Genomic DNA, 25,964 nt, shown 5'->3' with positions numbered 1-25,964 from the left:
CAAATATTCCAAGTAGGTTTTTGTTTACAAGAAACAAATAAATCGTATAAACAAACCCTCTTTCTGCGGGTGGTGTTGAAATATATTATGGTATATCATATATGCCACTAATGTTCACGGTGCTAAAGCTATGTTGTGGTTTTGCTTACGAATAATTAATATTATATTCAATTCCTTTGTCAAAATGGCTGCTTTCCTGTTTCACGGACGTCATGCCAGAAGATAACGAATTCTGTGAATGCTTTAGCATATTTACAGTTAACACATTTGGCAAGGACGGCCCTGTGTGGCATCTATTTCATTGCATTCATTTTAACGACACTTCATCATGTAGGTAGACTGCGACACGAGTGAAGTTTTATCCTGAAACCACCGACGAATTCGCCAACGGTACACCGTACCAGTGCGTATTGTCTAGCTCACACAGGCCAGCTCGCTAGGCGAAGGTGAACTCGTTGAACCCGGTCGGTAAAATACCATTATTTACTCTAGTAGTATTAACATGCGAGACCCCTTACGCTGTTCTACTTTTCCCGATACAGTTAGTTCAGAAAATGTTTCCATTATTTTGGGCCACGGTGAAGGCTGTATAAGTTCACAGGCATGCTTGAATGGGAAGACAGATTCATTGCCCTCTGACCTTAATACTCTTCTGTGAACTTTGACATCTGGAGATATTTCTGTGAATGACAAAAAAGCCTAGTTATATTACTTTTAATTGTGGCTAAACATATATTGGCTTAAAATCGTACAGCATGTTTAAGTTAAGTTAAGTTAAGTTAAAATATGGTACAATTTTGTCTGATAAATATCTCCTACTCTAAAGAACACCCCTTATAAGTGATCTGAACACCCCTTTTGAGTAAATAAAGGAAAACTGCACAGCTTCTGCACATCAGTTCAAAATGAAAACTATGTTGATTGACATTAAAATCGAAATGCGTCTGCTTATGCCTATTTTTTTTATCTCAGAATTGCATAAACCTGAACATATAAACAAAATAAGGGTAATTTGCAGCCACTGGTTTCACTTAAAAAAAAAAAAAGAGGAAAGAAAGATATCTGCATAAACACAAACGGTGCCGACTCAGTGTAAGAGTAGGTCGAGTCCATCACATGTCCATCACAAGTTGTACAGTCCCAAGTCAAGTCACTAGTTTTGCAAATAAAATGTGCCAAAATGTATTGTTGTTTATGCATCTCTGTTACTTGCTATTTGACTCGAATGTTGTAGGTAATTTTTGATAAACGTTTGACCGGACATGACGATTGACTCGGCTACAACATGATCCATTATCAGATCCACTTTAATATCCTCAAAACGGTCGAACCCTGGTCCCCTTATTCTTAGGTCCTCATTGCCCCGAGCCCCTCACCGCCCCCCCCCCCCTCCCCAACAAAAAAAATACAAAACAAATTTAAAAAATAGTTGATCATGAGGTATGTTGCGAATGTTTTCCTACCGATGGATTCTTGGACATGGGATCAACGTTGTTTAGTATACTATCGAAGTTGGGGCGTGACGTTGGCGTGGGGTGCCAGCACTCCTTCATGATAGTGTAACTTTGAACAAAAAAAAAAAACATAACCAAAATATAGAACTTCAACTAAACATAACTATCAATCATGAGACCTCTTTTTTAACATCTCTGGACATTTTCCCCATTAATAGTTACATGTACGTGCGTTTTCATTATTAAGATGCCTAGACACACTGATAATAAATTCTTGGATATGACAGTAAACCAACCTCTATTAAATTCTTGTTTACGACAGTAAACCACCCTCTATTGGATTTGTTTTTTTTAATGAGCAATACATTTACGAAAGAAGGCGAGGATAAGGTTTCAGTTTTGAAATGAGCATAAAGATAGCGAATTTCATGTCGTTTCTTTCCATAATTCGGTTGAAATACGACAAACATTGTAACATTCTTCATTTTACTGTAAAAACAGTGTTGAGAGTTTAAACACATTTGCTGACCACTTTTATGTGCCAACTTTTTAAAAATGTTGAAATCTACAACATGTTTAGATTTATGGATGTTTGGACATGCTTAGGCATGCACGAAAGCCTATTAGTATCATCAGGTGTCAATTGTAAAAGTGCATAAAAATGACTTATTGGATTGAACACAAACTGACAGGCTTTATGCACACTTTGATCACACTTTCATTATGATCTGTCTACGATAAACAAACACAAAAATATACCTTTAACTTTTTATAATTTATATAAATGACAATTTCAGGCTTTCATCCTGTGCAAAACATGTTTCAGACTAAACATGTTAAAAATGGGGGTACAAGAAAAGTGTTTATAAGAGCTAAGCACCAATATAACAGTGAAGGTATACTGATTCCACTCACAGTTTATCCCCACAGTGAGAGGGTTTCGGCAAACGTCTGCCATTTTGTAAGGCATCAATTATATCTGAGACCTCGATTCCAGGGTAAGGATGGACCCCTGTAGCAAGATAAAAATGATCATATATTTGTGTATAGATAGTTTCAAAGTTTTACATAAATTACTATAATGACATGCAAATATTATGTAAATTAAAGGAAACATCCGGAGATAGATGCTGATGACAGAACCAGTCGGCAAGCTGTTGGGAAAAGGAGGGATCTCTGTCTGATGGAGGCCCTGGGAGAACACTTATTTTCAAAGCAAATATTAGATATTCACCCATTGTAACCATCTCCCATAGCAAGATTCCGTAGGACCAGACATCGGACTTGCTAGTGTAGATATTGTCGACGATCGATTCGAGAGCCATCCATCGAAGGGGAACAGCTCCCTGTCCCAAACAGAAATGAAGGAAGCACAGTTAATTAACCTGTTCCTTGAGTACACACAATTCTATCTACTTGATTCAGAATGGGTCTTCTCTGAAAGTTTTCTTCGTGGTCTACGCAATCAGACATATTAAGCCCATTCATAGACATCCTTATGTAATCCTATAAGATAGTACTGCCCGGCTGACACGAAATAGTCAGTCGGTGAGTCTGTGAGTCAGTCAAAACAATAGGCTGGCACTCTGGGACCAGCAAACAATACAAAGATGAGAGTGAGAAAAAAACCGATTCCTTTGGCAAATATTCATAAAATCCTTCAATCGGCTGTCTGTCTGTGAGTGAACAATTTCATATTCCTTCACATTCGAAGTTTTCAGTACTGCCTTGTTGCTAATTTAATGCGGGCATATTTCATTACATTTCAGTGCATTCAACTTGGAAATTTGGAAATAGACCAGATGTTTTCCCCCGAATTTTTGTTTTTATTAATGACTCACAGATGAGGACATCTTGTAAAAATCCTCGGCTATGACATCACGAGAGAAGCCGAAATCTGAAACTTTACATATCAGATCTTCGCCTAGGAGGATGTTGCGAGCGGCCAAATCCCTGTGAACGATCTGATAGAAATAAACAGTAGGTCATGAAGCTTGGCATTTAAAGTGTCCCATGAAATGACCTTTTCTTAGGAACACACTTTGTGCAACTTTTTACTCCTCTTCAATGTATGAAAACTACTTGACATCCTTTTTTTATTATTTTCTTTAACAGTGCACTTTTTTTAAAACATATAAAATTGCCCATGCTTTTCCGCAGACAACTAAGAGCGATGTTGCTGCGATGTTATTTCAGGAAGACTCTGTTCAGTTTAGGGGTTTTCTGTTCAAATGGAGAACCCAAAACTTGCTCATTGAAAACATGTGTGAAAAAAGGGTTGCTCATTTGGCTTACTGTCATGTACTGATACATCAATGAATCACCAAAGAAAAGAATTTTCAACAGCAAAACATCCAAAATTCTGGTATTTTTTTTGTGCTGAAATAGCTGTAACAAAGAGATCTCTGCCTGAAATGACATCACAATTTGCTCATGAATTTGGAAATTCGCATTAGCATAAAAACCAGAAAGGCATCAGAATATGCCCTTTAAAATCGCAAAACGAAAATCGAAAATAGGTTAAAATAATGGACGTACTCACAGGTGCATTTTCAAGGATTGCGTTAACAAAATACATTGCATTGGGCCTTTAGGATTTTATAAAACAAATTCATTTTGTACACTGTAAAAAAATATTGGGCAAATAAATGCCCAACGATGTGCGAATAGTTAACACGTTCAACTATGGGAAAACATTGCCTATACATATCGCGTTGTTTATATTTTACCCAACGAATCATTTGCCCAATATTTTTACAATTATAGATGGACACAATGCTTGGGCGGACCTGTGTTCACGTTTAAATGCTGAATTAGAATGTTTCACAACATTAAGTTTAAGTTTACTGTAGATTTACCAACAAGCGGTAAAAAGAAATCGGGGGAAAAAACAGTCATGGCAGCAGGAGTTACAGGCCCATAGGCCTATACATAAAAACAGAAACCTGTACATGTACATGTACAGGTTCCTGCATGCAAATAATGGGTCTTTAGCCTATAATATCGATATTGTATGCAAGAATCAAAGGTCAAATATTTATAACTGTACAGGGGGAACATTATGCACATTGGAGTGTAAACATAATTGGAACGTTCCATTGGTGCACGCTGTAGGGGTGGGCTGGTTATTCCATTTTCAGGGGTTGCTGGTAATGGGAGACTTTTGAGACGTTGGTGGCAGCAAACACACCGGTCCTTTTGAATATTGTTTACATCATGTTTAATCTAAAGCGCGCATACTCAATATAACGTAAACATTGCAAAAATGTATGTTTGCTGCCATCAACGTCTCAAAAGTTTGACATTGCTTTTCATTTTAGATTAAGTAATTTAACATGGGGTTCCAGCTATATGGACAGAGCTCGCGAAAGTTTTGAAGTAGGCCTACTGGAAGGAGGCTTAAAATGGAGTACTATGAGGTTACGCTCACTGACTTCTACAACTGGACTGGCTTCTATTGTTAAACGCTTATTGGCCTATAGATTTGAAGCTAGCGAGCAGCATTTCCACCATCTTTATTCCCCGTACTATACTGATCACTGAAATGTTAAGATTTTGAAGAAAACAAATACTATTCGCTCGTGTATGGGCAACAAAGATGGCGGACAGTAAAAACAAAAGCCAACTGAAGTGAGAATTTCTTCGCGAGCTCATTTGCATGAAAAGTTCCCCATCAACTTTTCTTGAAAAAAGGAGTCGGTTGGTTTAAAAAAAAAGTGGGATTGTGTAAATTTAGCGGAGGATCAACCTCCAAGTCTGAGGGCAGACTTGATGAGAATTACGGTTGAAAAATGGGTCCCATTATTTTGCCTGTGAAAGTGGAGGGATGCCATTTATAAACTGGCTTCATGCAGGCTTGGGAAGTATCACTTTTCGGGAGGTGAGTTTGTTTTTGTGTAAATATTTCAAAATGCAATTGGCTAACCACCAAACCTCGAAAAGAAATGAAAATACTAAGGACAAGGCAGTAATTTATTTTTTGTTTGAGAAACCCCAATGATGTCTGCTTGCATGTTATTTGGCCCTGAACTTTGTTGATTTTAAACTGTTTCCAAAGGGGCTTAAATTGTTGCAGTACATCCTGTATCTACGGTGCTGCTTAAATGGTATACCGCCCTCTACGTCAGTAAGTCCTCATCCCCAAAACACTACTCGTATATCGGGAGTACATAGGCCTACAAGTATTCCATAGTGTGTATTTGCCTGCAATTGGGGACCCCTACTGTCCCTGTTTTGTTTGTACATCAACTTTTTATGAAGACCACCCATATGTTCAGTACACATCGCCAAATCGAGGATCTTTCGGAGTTGGGGACCCTATTGGCCTCTTTTGTTCAACGTTCCCTATTGAATGCAGAGACAAACTCACCTTCATGGACGACAGATAATGCATGCCGCTGGCAATCTGACAGGCGAACTTGATGATCTGATTGGAGCTGATTGGTGCGACATGAGATTTTTGCCTCCATTCTCGCTTCTTCTCCTTCAGAAAATTCGCCAGGTTTCCGTTTGGCGCATACTCGAAAATCAGACAGTAGGGCTCTAAAAATAAGCACCGTAAAATACTTCAACGAGGACTTAACCGTAACTCCCTAGGCCTTTGTTTATAGGATGTAACCTTAAGCCTGCAGAATCCTCCAACTATCTCTGTGCATCCATCAAAATCAGCCACACATTCTTGCCATAGAGCCCCAATCCTGAACAAAAATCCTCCATTTTACATAAAATAATTTGGAGGATTTGGGCGAAGGTTAGGGTTAATGCCTCGTGGCTATACATTGCATCGGCTCCAATCAAGAACATTCTGAAACGCAACATTTCAACCGAACTTTCACATCTTCTTGAAGTCAAAGCTGAAATTTCAAAAAGCTGTGAGTGAAACAAGTTTAACCGAGTGAACAAACAAATCCGCCGAACACACTTTAACATATAGTACTCCACGCGGGTAAAGAACGGAAGTCTTCTTGAATTTTAATGTGCTTTGATTTTCACTGAATTAGAAAGTGTCCCGGGCAGCTATCAAAAGAGGGGTACTACTTTTCAGTATTTGAAACCAATAGAGTTGACATGCGCGCTTGAAAGGTTGCTCTCGTAAGGTCTCTGGCGATTTTGCTTTTACAGCCAACTTTTTTGATAGCCATGTGTTCAACTGTCATCCTTGCGCAAAGCAGTAAACATCATTTTTTTGGCAAAAAAAACATACAAACCCATACTGCCACGCGCAGAGGTGATTCAACCAATGGTCACTGGGAACTAGCTACCGGTCTCCATATTTGGGGGGGGGGACCCAGCTAGCTAGTCTACTTCTCAACATGCCATGGTCGGAGTATCCGTACGCATACGATCTTCGCTTTACCGTGCATGATGCCACTACATTGCCATTTTTTTAAAGGTGCAAAATTTGTTCTTACCCTGCTCCACGCAGCACCCAAGGGTCATTATGACAAACGGGTGTTTCTCCAAAGTTCGGCAGATGTCCACTTCCTTCATGAAATCACTTACTTCGCCTGACCTGGGTTCCCTAGCTAAAGTAGGGCGGGGGGGGGTGAAAAGTCAATTTGAGAAAACGATATAAGCACGCTTATTAGGCCCTATACCATGCAGTTTGGAAATGTAGTGCTTATTAGAAGGCCTATTCGGGTTCGACTGCCAGCTGGTCAGCACCGTCGCTAGCTCCGGGCATTGGGGGGGGGGGGCATAGTACAAACTAGGGGGCACATCACAAGAAAAAACAAATATATATTTACTCTTATGGTCTCTGCCGATGGGGGGGGGGGGGCAGTTGCTCGTCAGAGAGGCCGAGGGCCCGGCCCCCTGCCTCCGCTGAGAAATAAACTTAAAACGATAGATATTTCTCAGAATAAGTTTTTCAGTATCACATTTCGGGCAGTAGAGGATGATGGGTATAGTTTTTATCCAAGTTCGCAAATGATAATGTAAAGGTTAGTGCGGCTTTTCTATGCTTCAACCAACCTTTCAGCATTTTGACAGCCACTGTTTCTTGCTTGCCCTCCTGTATGATGCCATCCGCTAGCCCCTTGTAAACCACGCCGAATGCACCTTCGCCAAGTTTGTGGAGAAAAGTGATGCGGTCTCGTTCAAATCGTCGAGCGTTTGGGGCATTGTGCTCGGGGAGGCTGTCTTCGATCTCAACTGGCGAGTCATTCTGAGAGATGAACATGACCGACATTACTGTTTGGTTTTGGTTTGGTTGGTTAGGGTCAGGATGGATTGGGGTTGGCTTGGTTTACTGCGTTGGATAAGATGGGGTGGGATGGGCTGCTGGCTACAGTTTATGGAATTCATGGTTTAATTTGGCATTTTGAATTGGGTTGGGTGAAGTTTGCTAGATTGTGTTAGGGTCATGGGCGTCGCCAGGATTTTGTCTGGGGGGGGGGTAAATTTTTTTTTTGCAAAAAAATTCCTATATTTCTCAACACATTCTCGATTTATCAGTTTTAGAGGGGGCAGGGACATTTTACCTCCCCCCAACCCATAAAATTTACACCACTATGTCTTCGCGCCTCCTTTTCTTTTCTTTTTTTTTTTTGCTTTTTTTTTTTTTTGCTTTTCCGGGGGGGGGGGGGCAGGTGCCCCTTTGCCCCCCCCTCGCGACGCCCATGGTTAGGGTTGGGTTTGGATGGAAGGGGATTGGTTGGGATGGAATGGGTTGGTTTGGGTTAGGTTTAATTTGCATGCAATTGATTGAGAGGCTAAGGGTTGGGTTAAGTTGATGGGTGAGGCTGGTACGGTTGGGATATCTTGGATTCGGTTGGGACGGGTTGGGGACTGGATGGAATAGGATAGACGAGTCTGCATCTTATGAATAAGCTGGGCTGTAGTTCAAAAACATGATATCCTCAAAACTTTCTGGCCGGATGAAGACCTACCTCTCCCTGAACAGCCGATGATTGGTCTGGTTCGGGAGGTGTAATTGTACGTTTCTTCTTCCTCTTACGCGCAATCACGAAGTGTATGTACATAGCTGCTATATATGCTGCATATGCCAGGATGCAGAGAGCTACTAACAGTACGAGGCTGCAGCCGACGATGATTATAGTGGCGATGCCCACTGGAGTAGAGACAAAAACAACTTCCAGAGTAAAAGGTAAACACTTTTAGAACCACAGGTTTTAAAAACAACCAAATGTGTTCACTCGAAGTTCTAGCCAGCATGCTCTGGCCATCATTGTCACATTCCCTCCTATACTGCTTAGAACTTTTTGACAATGCTTGAAGAAATTTTAAAAAATGCAAAATAGCAAAATGAAAATGCATGAATCGGGATGCAACACTATGATGAGAATGCTCACAATTTTCTCGTCCTCTAAAACAAGACAATGCAAACCTATTTAAGCTGGTTCAAGAGTGCACGCAATTGTAGTTAATTGATTCAGAATGGTTATTCACTTTAATCTTTTCATGGATGTTTCTGCATAATAGACTGGATCCAGCCCATTCAGTGGTGTAATATTGTCAGCGACACCACAAAATAACACTCAAGTGAACTTGAGTTCGCACCACGCGCGCGTATTTTACAGAAAAGAGTGAAATTCGTTTTTACGAAGTAACACTCATGTACAATGTGCACGGAATCGGTATATTTCGTTTTCACGAAGTAACACTCATTTGTATTTCACCAGATTAAAGGCTTTTTTATTAATTTTTTCTGCAATCCTACAAGAATATGGAATAATCACATTCCTGTCAAACGTTTTAAAACGTTTTTATCCAAATAGTTTTTTCCGTAAAAGTGTTGTAGGCCTAACAATTTTTTATGAAAACGAAAATCGTTCGTGCCAGTGTCCGATGTGCGCCCACACTGGAGTGTTATACTTCGTGAAACCAAAACTTGCCATTTAGCGGTTTTCAAGAAGTAGCACTTACATGTATGTGCACTTCGATGTTACTGCGTGGTGTCAAGGGCGGATCCAGAAAAAAATAGGGGGGGGGGAGGCAAAAAAAATGGTCGCCCAAAAAGTGGGGTACACAAATTTACGGCGAGGGGTTATTTTTCTGGATTCTAGATGCTCTGTGGTGCAATCTAAGGCAATTTCTGTCCACTTTAACCATTTTTTTTAAGGAAAAGATGGCGGTCTTCGCAATGCCTGCCTTTACTACATCACTTGCCCCCCTGGATCCGACCTTGCTTGGTGTCAGTGACAACTATACGAGGTGTACAATAGGGGACAGTAACTCAGTCGGTCAGCCGGTGAGACAGGTGAGTGTACAAAGAGGACAATAGCCTGGCCCTCGGACCCAGTAAAAATGTCGCAGGATACATCACTGATAGGTTACCTGTATTTACACGCAGCTCCAAACTGATCTCTCTGAAGACGGTCAGGTTGTTTGGATGCAACACGCTACAGCGCAGGATTCTGCGGTGGTAGTCCAGCAGAGCCTCCAGCCTGACACTGCTGGTCGCGTCCCATCCCGCATCAAGAGTTTTGCTCACCACCGAGATCGCATTTTCAGGAGTAATAGCGGGGGCGCGTCCAGCGGGATCTTCGAGTGTCCAGTTGAATGTGCAGGGTGGATTAGAGTCAACTGATTGACATTTGAACTCGTAGCTTTGCCATGAAGTGAGTTCTGCTCGGCAGGTTTGGTTGCAGTTCATTGAGCTGCCACTCACAGCGACTCGTTTAGGTGGAACTTAAAACAAAAGGGAAAAGTGAAACAAAACAAACCTAAAGCCACAAACAAACGGTCAGAATGTGCTAATGTACTCGAACGCAAAGAATACCATAGACTGCCGGGAGGGGGTAGTCTATTATAGACCGTGGCTTTCGCCACGGTCTATTACATATGAACAGATCCGCTGATTAATCAGTCAAGACAGCCACACCTTGACCTCTAGATTTTGACCAATCAGCGGGCGCACTCTATGGTCATTCACCTTTGTTGCGTCTAGATTTGAATAAGAATAACCCCGCTAGAATCAGCAAATGGACACGCACTGCAATACGCGACACGCACGCAGCGGGCTGTTGTTGTATTACAAACACTGCATTCAAATTGACCAATCAAAACATTGGTCCTGATTTGGGAATGAAATAACGTCACGATTTAAGTAAAGCCGACTCCGTTTGGCTGGTGCACGGCTTGCATATATCTGCATGTTTTTTTTCTTCACATATCAGACGTTATACAGAAGACTTGGCTCCGTGGATAACGGGTGATACTCAGACTAGGGGGGGGGGTACAGCCAAATTATATCAACTAACAAGATGCAGTAACAAAATGACATCGTTGTATTAACTTTGTAATGGGTCTTGTGTGGGGGTGCATCAGAATTAAACGAACAGTAAACCAATGAGACATTATTTTAGGGTCGGGAATCGAACCTCGGCATCTGCATACTGTTCACAATACATTGTATTCGCACATCTTGTTCAACACGGATTTCATTGGTGTCATATCGTTTTGCATAAATATTTTGTTTAATGGCGCAGTCTCAAAATCTGGCAAACGCTTCTGTCGTAGGCCTACCACTCAATGAACAGCCATCATACTCACATGTTACATTCAATGTGATGTTCTTTATCAATGGAAGTATTACATTGTCAAGATGCATTCGGCACTCCAGCAGCAGCCCTGAGTGGCTTCTGTCAGGAACAAAGCTCAGATTGCTTGACGAGGCGTTGCCTATTGGTTCATCGATAGGCCGGCTGCCGTTGAGGAACAAACGTATGAGTTCACCGAGCTTACAATATCGCCCACTAGAACAGGTGAATTGAACGGGTATCCCCTCTACCAGGGCTGATACATTCCTGGTAAGGTGCAACTCGCAAGAGCCTTGAATGGAATGAAAATTAAAAATAGAGGCGAATTTTTTTTGGGGGGGGGTGGGTGGGGGCCTTAAGAGCATTATTAAGAAGCATGCATAGAATTAGAGTAAGAATTACTTGTGTTTGATATTGATCAATTAAAGTAAACCAAAAAGCTACTTCAGAAAGGCTTTTATTGGGTTCATATTATTAACTTTTGGTGTCCTAGTCCAATACAGCTCTTTTCACTCTTGTCGTTAGGAAACATAACGCTGGAGCGAGTACTCCACCCACTTTATGCACGATTGAATATTCACTGGAAATCTTTTCATGCATCTGGCCCATAAATAATGGACTGGCTTTAGGCCAATTTTGTGACATTACCGGATAATCCTATAAGATAGCACTGCCCGGCTGTCATCAATGTATCCCTTGAAATGTACTTTTGTGTTACATTTAACTTTATTTTTAAATCTTCACGTTGCCATTTAAGGGGCACGTGTGGTCCAGCAGTAGAGCATAGGATTCATGATAGTGAGATTGTGGATTCGAGCCCCGCCGTGGCCATGCGTGTTGTGCCCTTGAGGAGGGTAACAGACTCGCTGTAGAGATGTGGAAATCCCCCATTGCAGAATGTCATGGACTCGAGTCTGGTCCAATCGCTTCGAAAGAGAGGTGGGCAATCCGTTCCCGTGAACACAGGTTCATCCCCTTTACCTTTTGCCATTTAAACGCGTTTTGAGCATTTTTTATTTTTTTTATGCAAATGTAAATTGTATTCATGAGCAAACCTGTGATGTCATTCACGGAGGCAGTGGCGTAAATCTGTGCCGGGGACTGGGGGGGGGGGGGGGGGGAGGGGATGGGTGATGACTAAAACCACACAATTTCCCGGCCTTGAAAATTCGAAAAGCGGGGACACCACATGACACTAAGGGGCGCCGTTCATGATACAGATTTTTAACCTTACATCAAAACGGCGCATTTAAAGCTGTTGTACTTATTTTCCCTTTTTCAGTACTATTAAGTACATTTTGCTTGTTAGAAAGTTCGAAAATTACGCCTTTTTGTTTCTCAACACGAAAAAGTGGGGGAGGATATGATCCAATGGCCCACACACCCCCGGTCAAAAGGGGCTATACATACCCCCCCCCCACCCCCACAACGGATTTACGCTTCTGCAAGAAAGGAACTTCAAGTTTCCAGAATTTTAGGGGTAAGCTGTGATTATTTTCTGCATTCAATGGTTCGTTGTTGCTTCAGTGTATGTACAATGAGAAAACTTCATGCACACGTTTTCAATTAGCTGAATTTAGGGTTCACAATATTTTGAAGAGAAAAATCCTAATCTGAAGAGTGTAATTCCTAAAGTGACAGACATCAAGCAACATAGCCATCAGTTCAGGAGAAGCATGAAACATTCTAAACATTAACAAAAAAAGGGGCAATTTGGAATGTTTTATTACCTAAAAGAGGGGCGTCTCCTAGCTTATATACATTTCATGGATTTGCTACAAATATGTTCCATTATTAAATTAATTTCATGGACCCTTTAACCAGTCAATCGGTCGGTTGGTGGGATGGTCACATATTTTATAAAGGCTATAGAATGGCAAGCAAAGTATACCACGGTATACCACGGTAGGACCCATTCGTTTGTTTCTGGTTCGCTTACCTTTCGAGTTGCGTCCTCCGGATTTGCCTTTTCTGCCCAACAGATGACACTGGGGCAAGAACAAACCTGTCCAAAACAAAACAACAAATTCATATAATCAGTTTCTAATTTTTGTCAGTCTTGTTTGATGGCCACTCCTGCACACTTTCTTTTTTATTTCCAAGCTGTCATAGCAAAATACAAAAAGTAAAAAAAAAATGTTTAGTGTCCTGCCTTTTCGAAAAAAAAGGAAGGAGGAGGCCTTTTTGTTTCCCTGTAAAATGGCCGCCACACTGGGCTACTTTTCAAGATGGCCGCCAGCTTTTATTTTTTTTAAATGGCTACCACTTCGACTCTGGAAATGAAATATCATCTTTATATGGGCTAGATGCAACAGACAAAAAGGCCAAAGTGACACTCTGTACAATTCATATATTTTTTTTCGGTAAAAAAAGGCGGCGGCCTCCAAAAAGGAAGTGGGCGGGAACGCTAACTTGTTTTTGTTTATTTGGCCTGATAAGAAGTCAGTTTAATACAAAATATACTGGTTACCGCTACCGATACACTGTGGGGATTATTGTTATTAGTTTAAAATTTCTGAATGAAAAAAAGAGAAGAGGAAAAGGAGAAAACAAAACTAGACATCTTAAGTTATATTTAGGTTACGTTCACATTTCCTGTCCCAATTTCCCTAATGGGAAAAACATGCTATTTCTGCTTTCCACTAACTTCCTTGGGGTTTTCCCTCCTTCGCCGTCTTTCCACGAATTATGTTTTTCTTCTCAGTGTTGGTGCAATATTATAGGCCCAGGTTAACTTACAAATTTGCATGGACATGATGAAAACAAATTACCAACAAATCACACATTTCAGTCGGCATAGAAACTTATTTATATAAATTCCATTTATCCATTACGTTGTAATTGATTTTCTGAAAGCAACTAACAATCAGTGAGAGTTATTATGTTTTGGATTGGCTTTCTGGATAATTCTAACTCAATCTATGACATAGACTGAGGTCACACATAGCCCTACGAACTTATTGTCAACGCCAACCCAGAAATGAAAAAAAAAAGAAAAAAAGAAAAGAAACAAAAAAAAAGGTAAAGGCCTATAGAAAGAAAGTAATCTCGTAAAGTGGTCATATCAGGCCGCTTGCATTATATGCTATCAAGTTCTAATCTGTCTCATATAGGCCTACATATATCAAAAAGCACTATTCCTACCAGGACAGGGGCGGATTTAGCTTTCCGGAAACGGGGGGGGGGGGGGGGGAGGGGTTGTTGATACAAAGAGGGGGTTGATGTTAAGGCGTGCCAAATGCACGCCCCCCCCCCCCCTGACCCCCGGAAAACTTTGAAGTATGGGTAGAGTTCTCCTAAATGCTAAGGCAATACACGAATACATTTTGAAAAAAAATAGCATTTCATTTATTAGTTATGGCCCCATTTTACTAGTTTTTAATACATAAGGCAAAGAATAAAAAATAAAATTGCGACCCCACCCCATAACATGTATTTATCATTGGTAATTTAGCATTCCATATATTATTTGTGGCCCCATTTTACTAGTTTTTAAAACATAAGTCAACGAATAAAAATAAAATTGCAACCCCGTCCTCTATAACTGCAGGGTTGCAAAAGACAATACGAGAATATCAACAATATACTCTGACACTCACCCAATATCAAGAATGTAAACCAGATTGTATTCGAAGCCATGTTGAGGACTGTGTGGCTTCAACAGCACGAAGACACAATCTACTGAGTTGTATCTCCGTGAAATGCAATGCAACTGAATTTCAAGCCAGTTCTAATGCACATTTTCACTGCACAGAAGACACTGACACAGAGCGTCACCTCTTTTTAATGTAAGCCTATCTGTTTCGATAACATTGAGGTTGAAATTGCTCATTTCACTTTCTGAAGTTACAAGGAAACGAATTCACGCCAATATAAACAAGGCCAATTTCTTGGTAGCAAACGTCAACGGTTTGTAATCAAATGACTCGCAAAGCTCCAATATATTTCAGAAAATAAACAAAGATAAATGATTAATTATCATCCAGAGGTTGATTACAACATATAGGTAATAATGTTTGACATACAGGAAGTGGCAAAAAAACGACCAATAACGCTGGTACTAGATCACTAGTTCATTCATGCATCTGGTCTAAGCAATAGCTGGATTTAGGCCATTCACTGCCGGTATGGGTAATCATATACGATAGCACTGCCCGGCTCTCTTCACGAGTCTACAACCGGCTAAGTTACAAAGAGCACAATACAGATTAGCTGCCAGGTACCAACACAGAAAACCCAAAGTGAGTATTTTGACTCATTATCGTAACAAATGAGTCATTTTGTCCGTGTAGTGACACACTAGGGCTCAAAGTGTGTCACTACACGGACAGAATGACTCGTTTTCTTTTTAATTTGATGAGTCAAATTATTCACTTTTTTCTGTGAATAAATGCGATGTAGGCAAAGTGTAGTAGTAGATTTCTAACAAATGCACTCTGCTTTGTTCTGAAAGAACTTTTTTTTTTTTTAGTCTACAATATGAGTAAAAATATTACAAAACCCAAATGTTTTTAGTGAAGTTCTGCATGTAGCACTTTCAAAATCTAGGATATGAAAGCCCAATTCATAAGCTTTCTTTTAGTACAAGAATCATTCAAACCACTCATGTACTTTTTAAGTTTCAGAATTTTAAACACAACCACTGTTTTAAGGTTTTGTCCACGGATCACACAAAAAAAGTTCAGTGTTCTTTCAGCAAAACGAATGTAAATCACAGGGATATGTGTGAATTGTTTTCGTTTTGCTGAAAGAGCGCACACCTTGTTTTTTTGTGATCCGTGAGAACAGAAATTTGGTTGTGTTTAAAATTTCGTAACTTAAAAGTACACGAGTGGTTTGAATGATTATTGTACTAACAGAAAGCTTATGAAATTGGTTTTTATGTCCTAGATTTTGAAAGTGCTACATGCAGATTGTCAATAAAACAATAGTTCCGACATTTGGGTTTCGGGTTTTTTTTACACACCCTGTAAAATGATGTCATTGAATTTCAAATTAGCATCCAAACTGCTTGGTCAGTATATTCTCTCTTGTGATGAGGACTGAACGCCTTGCTATGACAGCTAATTTTAAATCAATCTACTGGAACATCAGCACTCTCTTACCAGTATTATGTCAAATGAAATAATCAGTATTCCTGAGGTTTTTGAGGTACATGTATTTAGTTTTCATGCTGGGCAAACATTTTAAATTAACAAGTTTTTTTTTCACAATAAACGTTTGTTTATACAATTTAACAATAAAATGACATGCATCGGAGCCACACAGTATTTTATACACTTACCTGCTTCTTTGTCAGACTGGCACAAAGACAAGTACAACAGTGATCTATAATTAAAGTCTGATTGTTTGAAGCCTAATTAAAGTAAGAGACATCATACATTTATCAATTCCATTAAATTCCAGCCGTGTGTCTTATTAGTTGAGGCACAGTAATAAAGAAATGTAAATTTCAGTCAAAAATTATGAATGTGAAAAATCCTAAATTTCAAAATCTTTTTATTTATCGGAGGGGGAAGGGGACATATTGCAATGGCAAGCACCATAATTAGGACCTGAAGATATTTACAAGTTTTACAATTCCCTAATTTTCAAACACTACCAATCAATTCTTTAGACAATTTCATTCATTTAAATGCAATATTTGAAATAAGTGCTTAAAAATCAAACACTGGGTAAAATAATCACGTAAGTTTAAGCCGAAGTAGAGTGAAACCATTGCATTGAAAATGACTAAAACGTTGTTGCTTTCAATTTCATATCGATATTTCATCCTATAACAAACATATTATTGCCGTTTCATTTCTGTTTTTCAGGCTAATTCATCTGCCTGTGGCACGATTATTGGCAGTAGTAAATCTGGATTTTTCTCAATTGACACTGAAACATGTTTTGATTTATTTGTTGTTAAAAATGATTTGTCCAGAGTCCCACAATGCACGTATTCATTGTATTTCATTTTCATATCTGTGTAACGAAACAATGAATTCCACTGATGATTTCTGGCTCCGTATATAAACACATCCAATCCACCTGTTCATTTTGGTCAGTTTTTACATATGTACATATTCCAGAAATATTTTACATTGATAGAAACATCAAGCCCGGGGCATGAGAAATCCATACAGGTTTACAACTTGCAATCAACAATAACAGTGGGGAATTTTAAGCTTACTGTGTTTTCCATTTTTCCTTTATTGTAAAAGTGTGAAATGACGAACGAGGAAATCAGCTGGCCCGAGTCAAAGGTGTATGCCTGTGCATGGGAAGATGTTGAAAGAGGTTTCCTTGTTTCGGAACCTGACTGATTTACATTGCAATTAAAAAAATCTCATAAAAAAAGGGCTTCACAATATATCCCTCTTCATCAGGCCATGAGATCAGTTTTCTGCAGCAGTTCAAGATTGAGTAATCTGTTCACTGCACAGGTACACACCCATATTCCTTGGTGGTTTAAAAATTGAAGTATAGTGCCAAGTGTGTTTGGGCAAACCCTTCTTAATGTAGTTTGTCGATGGGGATTAAACTTCATACCACTGTTGGGCAAATAACATTGCCAACAGTGTTTCACCCAACTTTTTTTTACAGTGTACGGAGCCACGGCGTTGGACAATTTAGTGGATTAACTCACATCACACCAGAACATAGTTGTCCAGTTTGTCCGACTCGCTCTTTTCGTATATTTTCACCGAGTGTGTTTCGTAAAGGGCCACTTTGAACTCCCCAAAGAAGCACAGCCCCTGCAGATCGCAGAGACTGGAACAGAAAGTCTGCAAGAGGTCAAAGGTCTCCACATCGTACTGTAGTATTCTACAGCCTGTGTCGTAGCCATTCACGGCGTACAAAAGTCCCGCGTGTACAGTTATCTGCTTGATACCAAAACTCCCAATGGGGTTCACACTGATCTTATTCTTGAACTTCATCATGTCGTAACCACTCTTGCTTCTCTTGAAGTGGTACTTCTGGATGGTGTCCTTTCCGTTGCTGACAAAGACATGCTTGGAGCCGTACGCCGTGAGGGTCGAGATGTTGATTTCGACTCTGAACTTCTTGATGTAAGTGGTGCAGGTCTCCAACATAAAGACGGTCCGGTCGTTCCTCTGACCGGCGAAGATAACGCCCAGGTCGTCCACTGCGATCTCTGAGGTATTAAATTGGGAGTCGGGGTCAACCTCGTTTGGGAAAATCGACTTGGTTTTACCGGTCAAGACGTTGACGAAGACCAATCCGCCTGTCTCCAGACCGACAATGAACGAGTGGGTATTAGGATGGCTTGCAATGCTGATGATGTTGTCCTGAGACAGGTCCGAGTCCTCTTTCATTGAGATAGAGGTAAAGTTTGCTGAGAAGCATTGTAGACCGCTCTGAGTGGCTACCACCAGGCCTCCGCCTGCCGAGGGTAAAACACCTGTCACCCCCTGCAAGGCGTCTCCCGATCCCTTCTGTTTCTTAGACAGCTTGCCCTTATATTGCCAGCGGGTCATCTCACCTGAAAAAAAAAAGTTTCCAGAAGGAGACTGAATATTAATCTCGTGAACTTAAAGACAACAGATGAGAAGAAAGCAGATCATATTTACACAAAGCTCAAATTGCACACGGTCAGAAATTCTTCAAATACGGTCTGATTCCCCAACCACCGTTTCCAAAGTGCAGACTTTTTTATCACTTAGTCATTAGGCTCGATCTGTTTGGTGGTTCAGCTCAGGCCCCTACTAGTTGTCACGAATCCTCTTGGTCCAGAATATCATGCTTGAAGCCGAACAACACAGGCTGGATTCGAACCCACGAGAAGGTAGAATGACAAGCAATGGCAGCCATTTTGAACGTTTTGAAAAGTGCTCCTTATTCTGCCGAAATATATTTCATTTTTTTTCAACGGACTAATCTGCGATAATGGCGCTATAGCCAAATATCTTTCACATGCCATACTCTGACTGTGTGCCATGTCACGCTTGTTTCATCAAAGGCACAATTTCCCCTATGCCCCAATGTGTTCAATTTTCGCCAGATAACAAAGTGGTGGATTAAAGGTGGAAATCTGCCTATGCAAAAAACTGGGTAATTGCTTCGAATGCAGTTATGTTTAGTACCTGTTATGTCTTGGGTCCTTCCTTTGTCGGTCTCGGCGTTTAGAAGACACATCTTCTCATCTTGATTATCTGTTAAATGCGAATCAAAGAAATACATAAATCAGCCTGAACACTGTACACTGTACGAAATAGGAAAGATCAAGTGGAGGTGGGCGAGCCATGCACTCTTCAAAGTCAAGAACAGATTTGACCATAAATTATTTGACCTGATACTTTTCAGGGTCAGAATTACATCCTTATGGGTCACAATGACAATTTTCTGGATGTTTGTCCATTTGACCCCGAAAAGGTGTATCTTTAACCCAAAAAAGTTTATCAGGTCATATCTGACCCGGTACTTTTTAAAAATGTACAGCTAAATTGAATAACAACAGATTGACGAGGAGGTTAAGAGGCTAGCATGCAAGAAACAGCAACTGAAGAAGGGGAAGACCACATAGGAGGCACGGTGGATGGATATTTAAACCTACAAGATAAAACAGTTAGAACGGGCCAGTGTTACGAAATGGTGCAAGAGCTTGGAGGAATGATCTGATACACCGTGCCCCCTGGAGACATGCACACAATAGGGACCAAAAGATTGTATACGTCTCCACAGGGCAATTTCTATAGATGAGTACGTCTCCACAAGGCTTTCAAGAAAAATATATATGGACTTTACTCAAAAGGTAGGATTTCCAAGTTATGTTGATGTGTCGAAAATGGCAGAATTTTAGAAAAGGGATATCAAGTCCGAATTTCAGCCCAGGAAATTAATTCTGGTTAAAATAAGAGCATTTTGAAACTGTACTTCCAAACTCGAAAACTTTAGTACACGAGAACAAAGAAATGTCTCCACAGGGTGTTCTGTTGTGTTGCTACATCCGTACTAACCTTTAGTTTTTCTCATCTCAATTTCTTCATCCACTTTGGTTCTTCCTCGAGTGAACCACACTCTGGATATGAGGTACACAATGCCAATTAAACACACCAAAGAAATAAAGGCGAGGACAATGATGACAGCTGTCAGAGCCAGATTCGGTCCCTTGGTCGGTGTGGCACCACCACCGTCATTTGTGTCGTCTGGGCCATTGTCATTGTCGGTTTTATCCTTTCCTGTGGCATTAATAGTGACGGGCATAAGTGACAGATTTGTTAGATCTTGGTTATACCTTTTTGACCTCAGGCTCCGAGTTCCAAAACAGGTGAAGACATGTCATTCTTTATTTTTTTCAATGGCAATTTTATGATATTTTTAATTACCTTCATAAGTGTGACTAATTAGTTGTTGTCAACCATTTGACATTCTACTGTACAACCTCAGTCAACCTCTGAAGTTTAGAGATAGTAACGGATAATCAAATGACCACTTCATTCAATCAATTAAGGCTCCATGCATGATTGTCATCAAAAGCAATTTTGTTGCTGATTTCGAGATCATCTGATGTTATAGATTATGGCCGAGAAAAGGACATCGAAAGAGCGTCCCCGGGTAGGTCAGCATAAGGTCACACTTTGCTGACCTTGTGACATGTCATCCTTAGAGTGTCCCTGAAATGACCTTTGCTTAGCAACACATTTTGTGTAACTTTCTACTCCTCTTTAAATGTATGAAAACTACTTGACATCCCTTTGTGGTTAATTTTATTCAAAAGTGCACTTCTTTAAACATTTAAAAACAATCCATGTTTTTCCGGACAACTGATGGCGCTGTTGTTGTGATGTCATTTCAGTAAAACAATGTTCAGTTTAGGGGTTTTCTGTTCAAATAAGAACCGAAAACTCTGCTCATTGAAAACATTTGTGAGAAAAGAATGCTCATTGGCTAACTGCCATGAACTGACACAACAAATCACCAAAGAAAAGGAAATTTACAACAGCAAAATGTCAAAACGTCTGGTAAAATTTTGAGCTGAAATAGCTGTAACATGAAGGTTTCTGCCTGAAATGACATCACACATTCGCTCATGCATATGGCAACTTGCATTAGCATAAAAACCAAAAAAGGCACCAAAAGACCCTTGGAAATGGCAAAACGAAAATTGAAAATAAGGTTTAATGGGAGACAAAAGGTGCACTTTTCAAGGATTGCATAAAAAATGCATTACATGGGCCCTTTGACTGGAACATTAAAAATGTACGTACCTGTGACAACGACGGTTACACTCGCTGATCCGTTGGCAATCGTTGATGATCCATTGTTTACCACAACACCTGTTGTCTCACATTCGAACGAGCAAGTGTCGTCTTTTTCAAGTTTCAGCCTGCCCAGATAGATCCCCTGGCTCACGTTATAGCTTAGGGTGTCCTCGTTGTAATACGACTGTTTATTGGACAAAAACCACTGCTGGGACTGATTGTTGCCGCCAGAGCAACCAATGAACGACCAGGTCAGGGTTGGTCTCGGGGAGGCATTTGTTACTGAACAATCGACTACCAGACGTCGCGACTCGACGACATTGCATATATCATCGTCTGAATTGCTGCATGGGGACACCACAGGTTCGGCAAGACTCGCTGAGCTCACTAATTGGAAACAAAAATATTCTGATTACGTTTAATAAAGAAATAAAATCGACCAGAAAACACCGTTCACCGAGACTGAAATTCGTAGATCATTGTGTCGGCAATTTCAATATAGGGTTTTGCCCTCTAGTGGCGTAGCAGGGGTGGGGGGGGGATTTGGGGCAGAGGCAACCTCCCCCCCCCCCCCCCGGGTTTGCCCATGGTGCCACCTATAGCATGCTGGTGCCCCCCTTTGTCTATGAACAAAATATTTGTCAACGAAATGGGAAAGGGCTATCGAAGTCGAAGCTGATCAGCCCTCAACCCAATAGGCTATATTAATTATCTTGACGCAGTTTGACATGAAGTGGTTTGCCAAAAAAAAACACCTCGATATCAACCCTAATGCCACCCACCCCGGAAGCTACAAAAACAAACATGTCAACAACTTGACAGGTAAGATGATGCCATTTTCGGTTATTGATTAGTCAAGATTTTAACAGCTTGAATGGCACCTCGAGAGCTAGCCGTGTATAGAGTTTAATGAGGTCATTGCAAGTCGTCACATTCTGTCACGAGTCATCAAAAGTCGCCCAGTTCCAGGTCAAGTGGCAAGCTATGCTAATGAAAACAAACGAATGCATTCCCTTTTAACCCGACTTGTGACTTGACGCGATCTGATTTGTGATTTACTGGTCATAGACTTGTTATTGACGTTTTAAGAATAGCTTGCCTCGTTGACCTGAACCCGACAGTCCCAGTTTAGGGTACTATTTTTGTTCATCAGAAGTTGCCAGTCAGATGTTTGGCTAAAGTCTTTCGGGTCCAGCCCCCTCCCCAAAGGCGGATCCAGAACTAAATTTTCGGGGAAAAGGCCATCCGGCCGTTGCAAAATCGAACAAAAAGATGGGGGTTGAGTGGACCTTATTTTGAGGCTTTGAGGCGCTCAATCCCAGTTTATCTTTATTATTTTATCAGTATTACTATTTCAACAATCCGTAGATGGAAAGAGGGCAAGTAACATCGATTAAAAAACATCTTTCACTCCCGGTTTAATTACCACCACCAAAAACCTTAATGTGGGATGGCCCTTGTTGGCATCCGACAATTGGATCTGCCTACGCCCCCACCTGCCTACGCCCCCCCACCCAACCACCCCCCCCCCCACAATGCACCCCCCCCCTACAAAAAAATGCACACCTACCTACAGTCACAATGACCGAACCCTCCTGTTGTTCACCAGTGTTCAGCGCCACCACTCGGCACCAATACTTTCCCGTATCGGTCGCCTCTACGTCCAAGATCCCCAAGTTAAAAGATGGAAGTAACTGATACTTCTCATTTGCCGTGGAGTTTACATCACCACTGCTGTCATACCGTATGAGAACGGTATCCAAAGCCTCCTCGAAGCTTTCTCCCTTGTACCAGTACAGAATGCCAACTGTTTCGTCTGGTTTCAGACTCACGCAAGGGATGCTAAGCACTGGGCTTCCAGCAGGAATGTACACATTTTGTGCTTCGGTGTTTTGTGTCAGGCAGGTTGTCACAAAGTATGCCAGACAAGATATTCGCAAGAGCCACATGGTTACTGGAGGATGTTTACCTACAATGTTGAAGATCGAAAACAATAATATTATTGGCATCGCAATCCAAACTTTCGTTTTGCATGATTCGTATGAGTTGCTGAATGTACTATGCCCTCTGAACTATGCCCATCCGTAATTGGTTTCGGCTCCCATGTGGTTTGGTATATGGGGTCTGCACATCCGCCATATTGGGAATCCATTAAAGGGAATGTACATCATTGGCTTTTGCTGTAATTTTCAGAAATGAACTATTTGAGGGGTTAGTATAATAGATCAAATATTGTTACACTGATATGTTTGAAATGTTGTGTTCGAAAATGCTGGAAAAACCAAGAAAAACAAAAAGGTTCAAGTAGTCTGGTTCCCTGACTCCACTAAAGATAAAAATGGATCAATTTATAGATGCCAGAAAATTGTTAGGTAAGGGAACCAGTCTAGCTGCTCTGCACCCGTTAATGAACATGTAACAAATAGCAAACACAATTTAGACTGAAAAAAAAGGGTAAACTTGGAGCAGTAGTTGAAAAATAGTTAGGTTTTTCCAACGGTGGTCGGCCGACCACCGTTGGAAATGTATACAAAAATACATTTTTCTTGAAAATGACTTCACACCTGGTGCCATAATTTTACAGGATGCTTTAGACTGTCATTTACCAACATCCTAGTAAGGCATTTTGTAAAATCTTGGTAGTTTTATTTTTCGATGTTTGCAAATGTTGTATATTCCCTTTAAACGTGGGAACTAAGATGAGTAATGGTTGTTGCTCGAGTATATTAAAGGTGACTGGGACACAATGATTATCACAACCCTGACATAGGCCAACCTCGCGTGTACATTGCTTTTAATTAAAATTGCGTTTTATGTGCACTGCAACAGATCGATTTTGTTTTCCATTAGGCCCAAGTGTTCAATTTAAATTTCTTTTTGCCATTTTTGGACGTCTGCAAAAAAAAAAACGTCTGGGAAAAAAAACAAGGGTTTTGTTTAGTTTTGAGCACCAACAGATCTACTTCGTGAGCAAACTAGCTTGAGTAACTCCAGCTCTAATGATTACCGCATTAGATGCGATAAGCATTAGAGCTGGAGTTACTCAAGCTTGAGCAAACTGGCTCTCGGCCCAAACGTAAATTATTATCGATACTTATTTTTGTGTGGGAACAATGCTCAAACATAATTAATCATTTCTAGAAGCCATTAGAATCTAATTTTAAAAATGAAGCTGGAAAATAGCACAGGGAACACAACTTACTATAATCAATAATAATACGATATGGTCAACAAACTTTACAAATACCGTGACATAAGCAGTAATAGTATAATACAATGTACTAGGCCTAATCAAAAGGGTACGTTTTATTTGTTTCAAAGAGTTGGATAGAATCTATAGGCATATCATTCTCATTCATAAATAAATGAATGACAATCAATAAATGTCTTAATTTGACTTCCAGGCACTAGTTGGGGAACAAACTGTAGCCAGTCAAATACAAGCGGTTTTGTATGCATATACTTATGTATAGAACAAGCTAGCGATGTAGTCCTACTCCTAGCCTACGTACACTAATGGGAGACCCCTTTCAATGTCGGAAATATTGTGCCAGTTATTGTTCAAATACAGTCACTGGGCGGCTGTTTTATACAATAGCTTGCACAATGCTTTCGCCATTGAAGGGGGCCTTCGTGAGTGTACAGTGATAGCACTGAAAGAAAAACCCACGGAATTAATGTAAAACGTTGATGTATACCTTACCTCTTTAGTAAAAGCCAATACAGTGAAGCACATGTACTTGTACATGTATTCGCCAATGCGGTGCTTCCGGGAACTGTTGCTCACTGGGGGAGATTGTACTTTCCGGAAAAACACAGTGGACATTAAATGTATGGAACGCCTTCCATGTCATAATGGAACTTCTTATAGTTCCTTCTCCAAATGAAGAAAAAAAGTATGCCGTATGCAGCGCAGGGATAAAATTATCGCAGGTGGTATATCCATATTAGTTTAAGCTGGGGCGGTGCACTGCAAAATGGATCCGCATGCACCAGTACGTACCTGGCCGTTCAGAGACTGCAATGTAACCAAAGGTCAGCGAACGGCAATTATGTCAATAAAAATTGTTTATCTAAAGAACATCGAAATACATCCTTGGATGATTTCAGAACTTAACCCTTAACCTCTACCGTAGATGCACGTACATCGAAGGTGGAATCTGTGTCGCTTGATAACTGAATGAAAAAAAACAAAACAATAAAAATACTCATTGTGGACTGATTTGTTGATTTGTATGGACAATAAATTGCAAATGGAACTTCGAATAAGGCCCACTAAATTATTGTAATCTGTGAGGGACATTTGATTGTTTTAAGAATAATTCCTGAAAACATAAGGGGCCTACCCCTGTCCTTTCCTATATGTTAGAACATCCCAACAGTAACAACGTTAGGCTAAGGCTATCAGGATATACACAACAAAACACCAAATAAAACAAAACAAAAGACTTGCGCACAATACGTCTACATTAAAAATAAAAAACGAATTTCAAATTAAAGGCATAGCCTACACGAAACTGTTAGTATTTAAAGCCTTAAAGTCGGACACAATCTTTGTGTGATTCATGCTCAAATGCAATAAGGAACTACATGTATATACGGACGTAGCTGTACGTACTCTGATTTGAACAACAGAAAATGCTAAAAAAAATATACAAATGTTTATCGATACCGGGATAAGTCTCAGATATGGCACTACACAAATACGTCAAATGATGGATAAGCCTATTTTGTCGCACTCAGGAACATACTGTGCATACATAGGGCAATTTCGTTGCAACACTTTATAACTCATACAG

At 40.4% G+C, this 25,964-nt stretch overlaps 2 protein-coding genes across 2 annotated transcripts; both read right to left on the bottom strand.

Annotated features, from left to right (window-relative positions):
• Positions 1-640: 640 nt before the first annotated feature.
• Positions 641-14,596, bottom strand: LOC119728318 (tyrosine kinase receptor Cad96Ca-like). The gene is made up of 13 exons (XM_038200550.1): positions 14,557-14,596; positions 12,897-12,962; positions 10,971-11,249; positions 9,753-10,106; positions 8,345-8,526; positions 7,428-7,620; positions 6,866-6,979; positions 5,824-5,996; positions 3,296-3,418; positions 2,689-2,800; positions 2,370-2,466; positions 1,464-1,563; positions 641-680 (listed from the first exon to the last, which is right to left on the bottom strand). The coding sequence occupies exons 1-13, from the start codon at positions 14,594-14,596 to the stop codon at positions 642-644; spliced, it is 1,872 nt and encodes a 623-aa protein (XP_038056478.1). The 3' UTR covers position 641.
• A 1,833-nt stretch (positions 14,597-16,429) lies between these two features.
• LOC119740996 lies at positions 16,430-25,304 on the bottom strand. The gene is made up of 6 exons (XM_038216587.1): positions 24,869-25,304; positions 22,736-23,134; positions 21,172-21,552; positions 19,921-20,142; positions 19,048-19,116; positions 16,430-18,446 (listed from the first exon to the last, which is right to left on the bottom strand). Exons 2-6 carry the CDS (start codon positions 23,112-23,114, stop codon positions 17,590-17,592), a joined length of 1,908 nt encoding a protein of 635 aa, XP_038072515.1. The 5' UTR covers positions 23,115-23,134; positions 24,869-25,304; the 3' UTR covers positions 16,430-17,589.
• Between the last annotated feature and the right edge of the window lie 660 nt (positions 25,305-25,964).

Source organism: Patiria miniata, unplaced genomic scaffold (genome assembly GCF_015706575.1).
Source record: "Patiria miniata isolate m_02_andy unplaced genomic scaffold, ASM1570657v1 HiC_scaffold_1, whole genome shotgun sequence".
Taxonomy (NCBI): Eukaryota; Metazoa; Echinodermata; class Asteroidea; order Valvatida; family Asterinidae; genus Patiria; species Patiria miniata.
The sequence above is the reverse complement of the archived record's forward strand: the minus strand, read 5'-3'. Positions and strand labels throughout refer to the sequence as shown.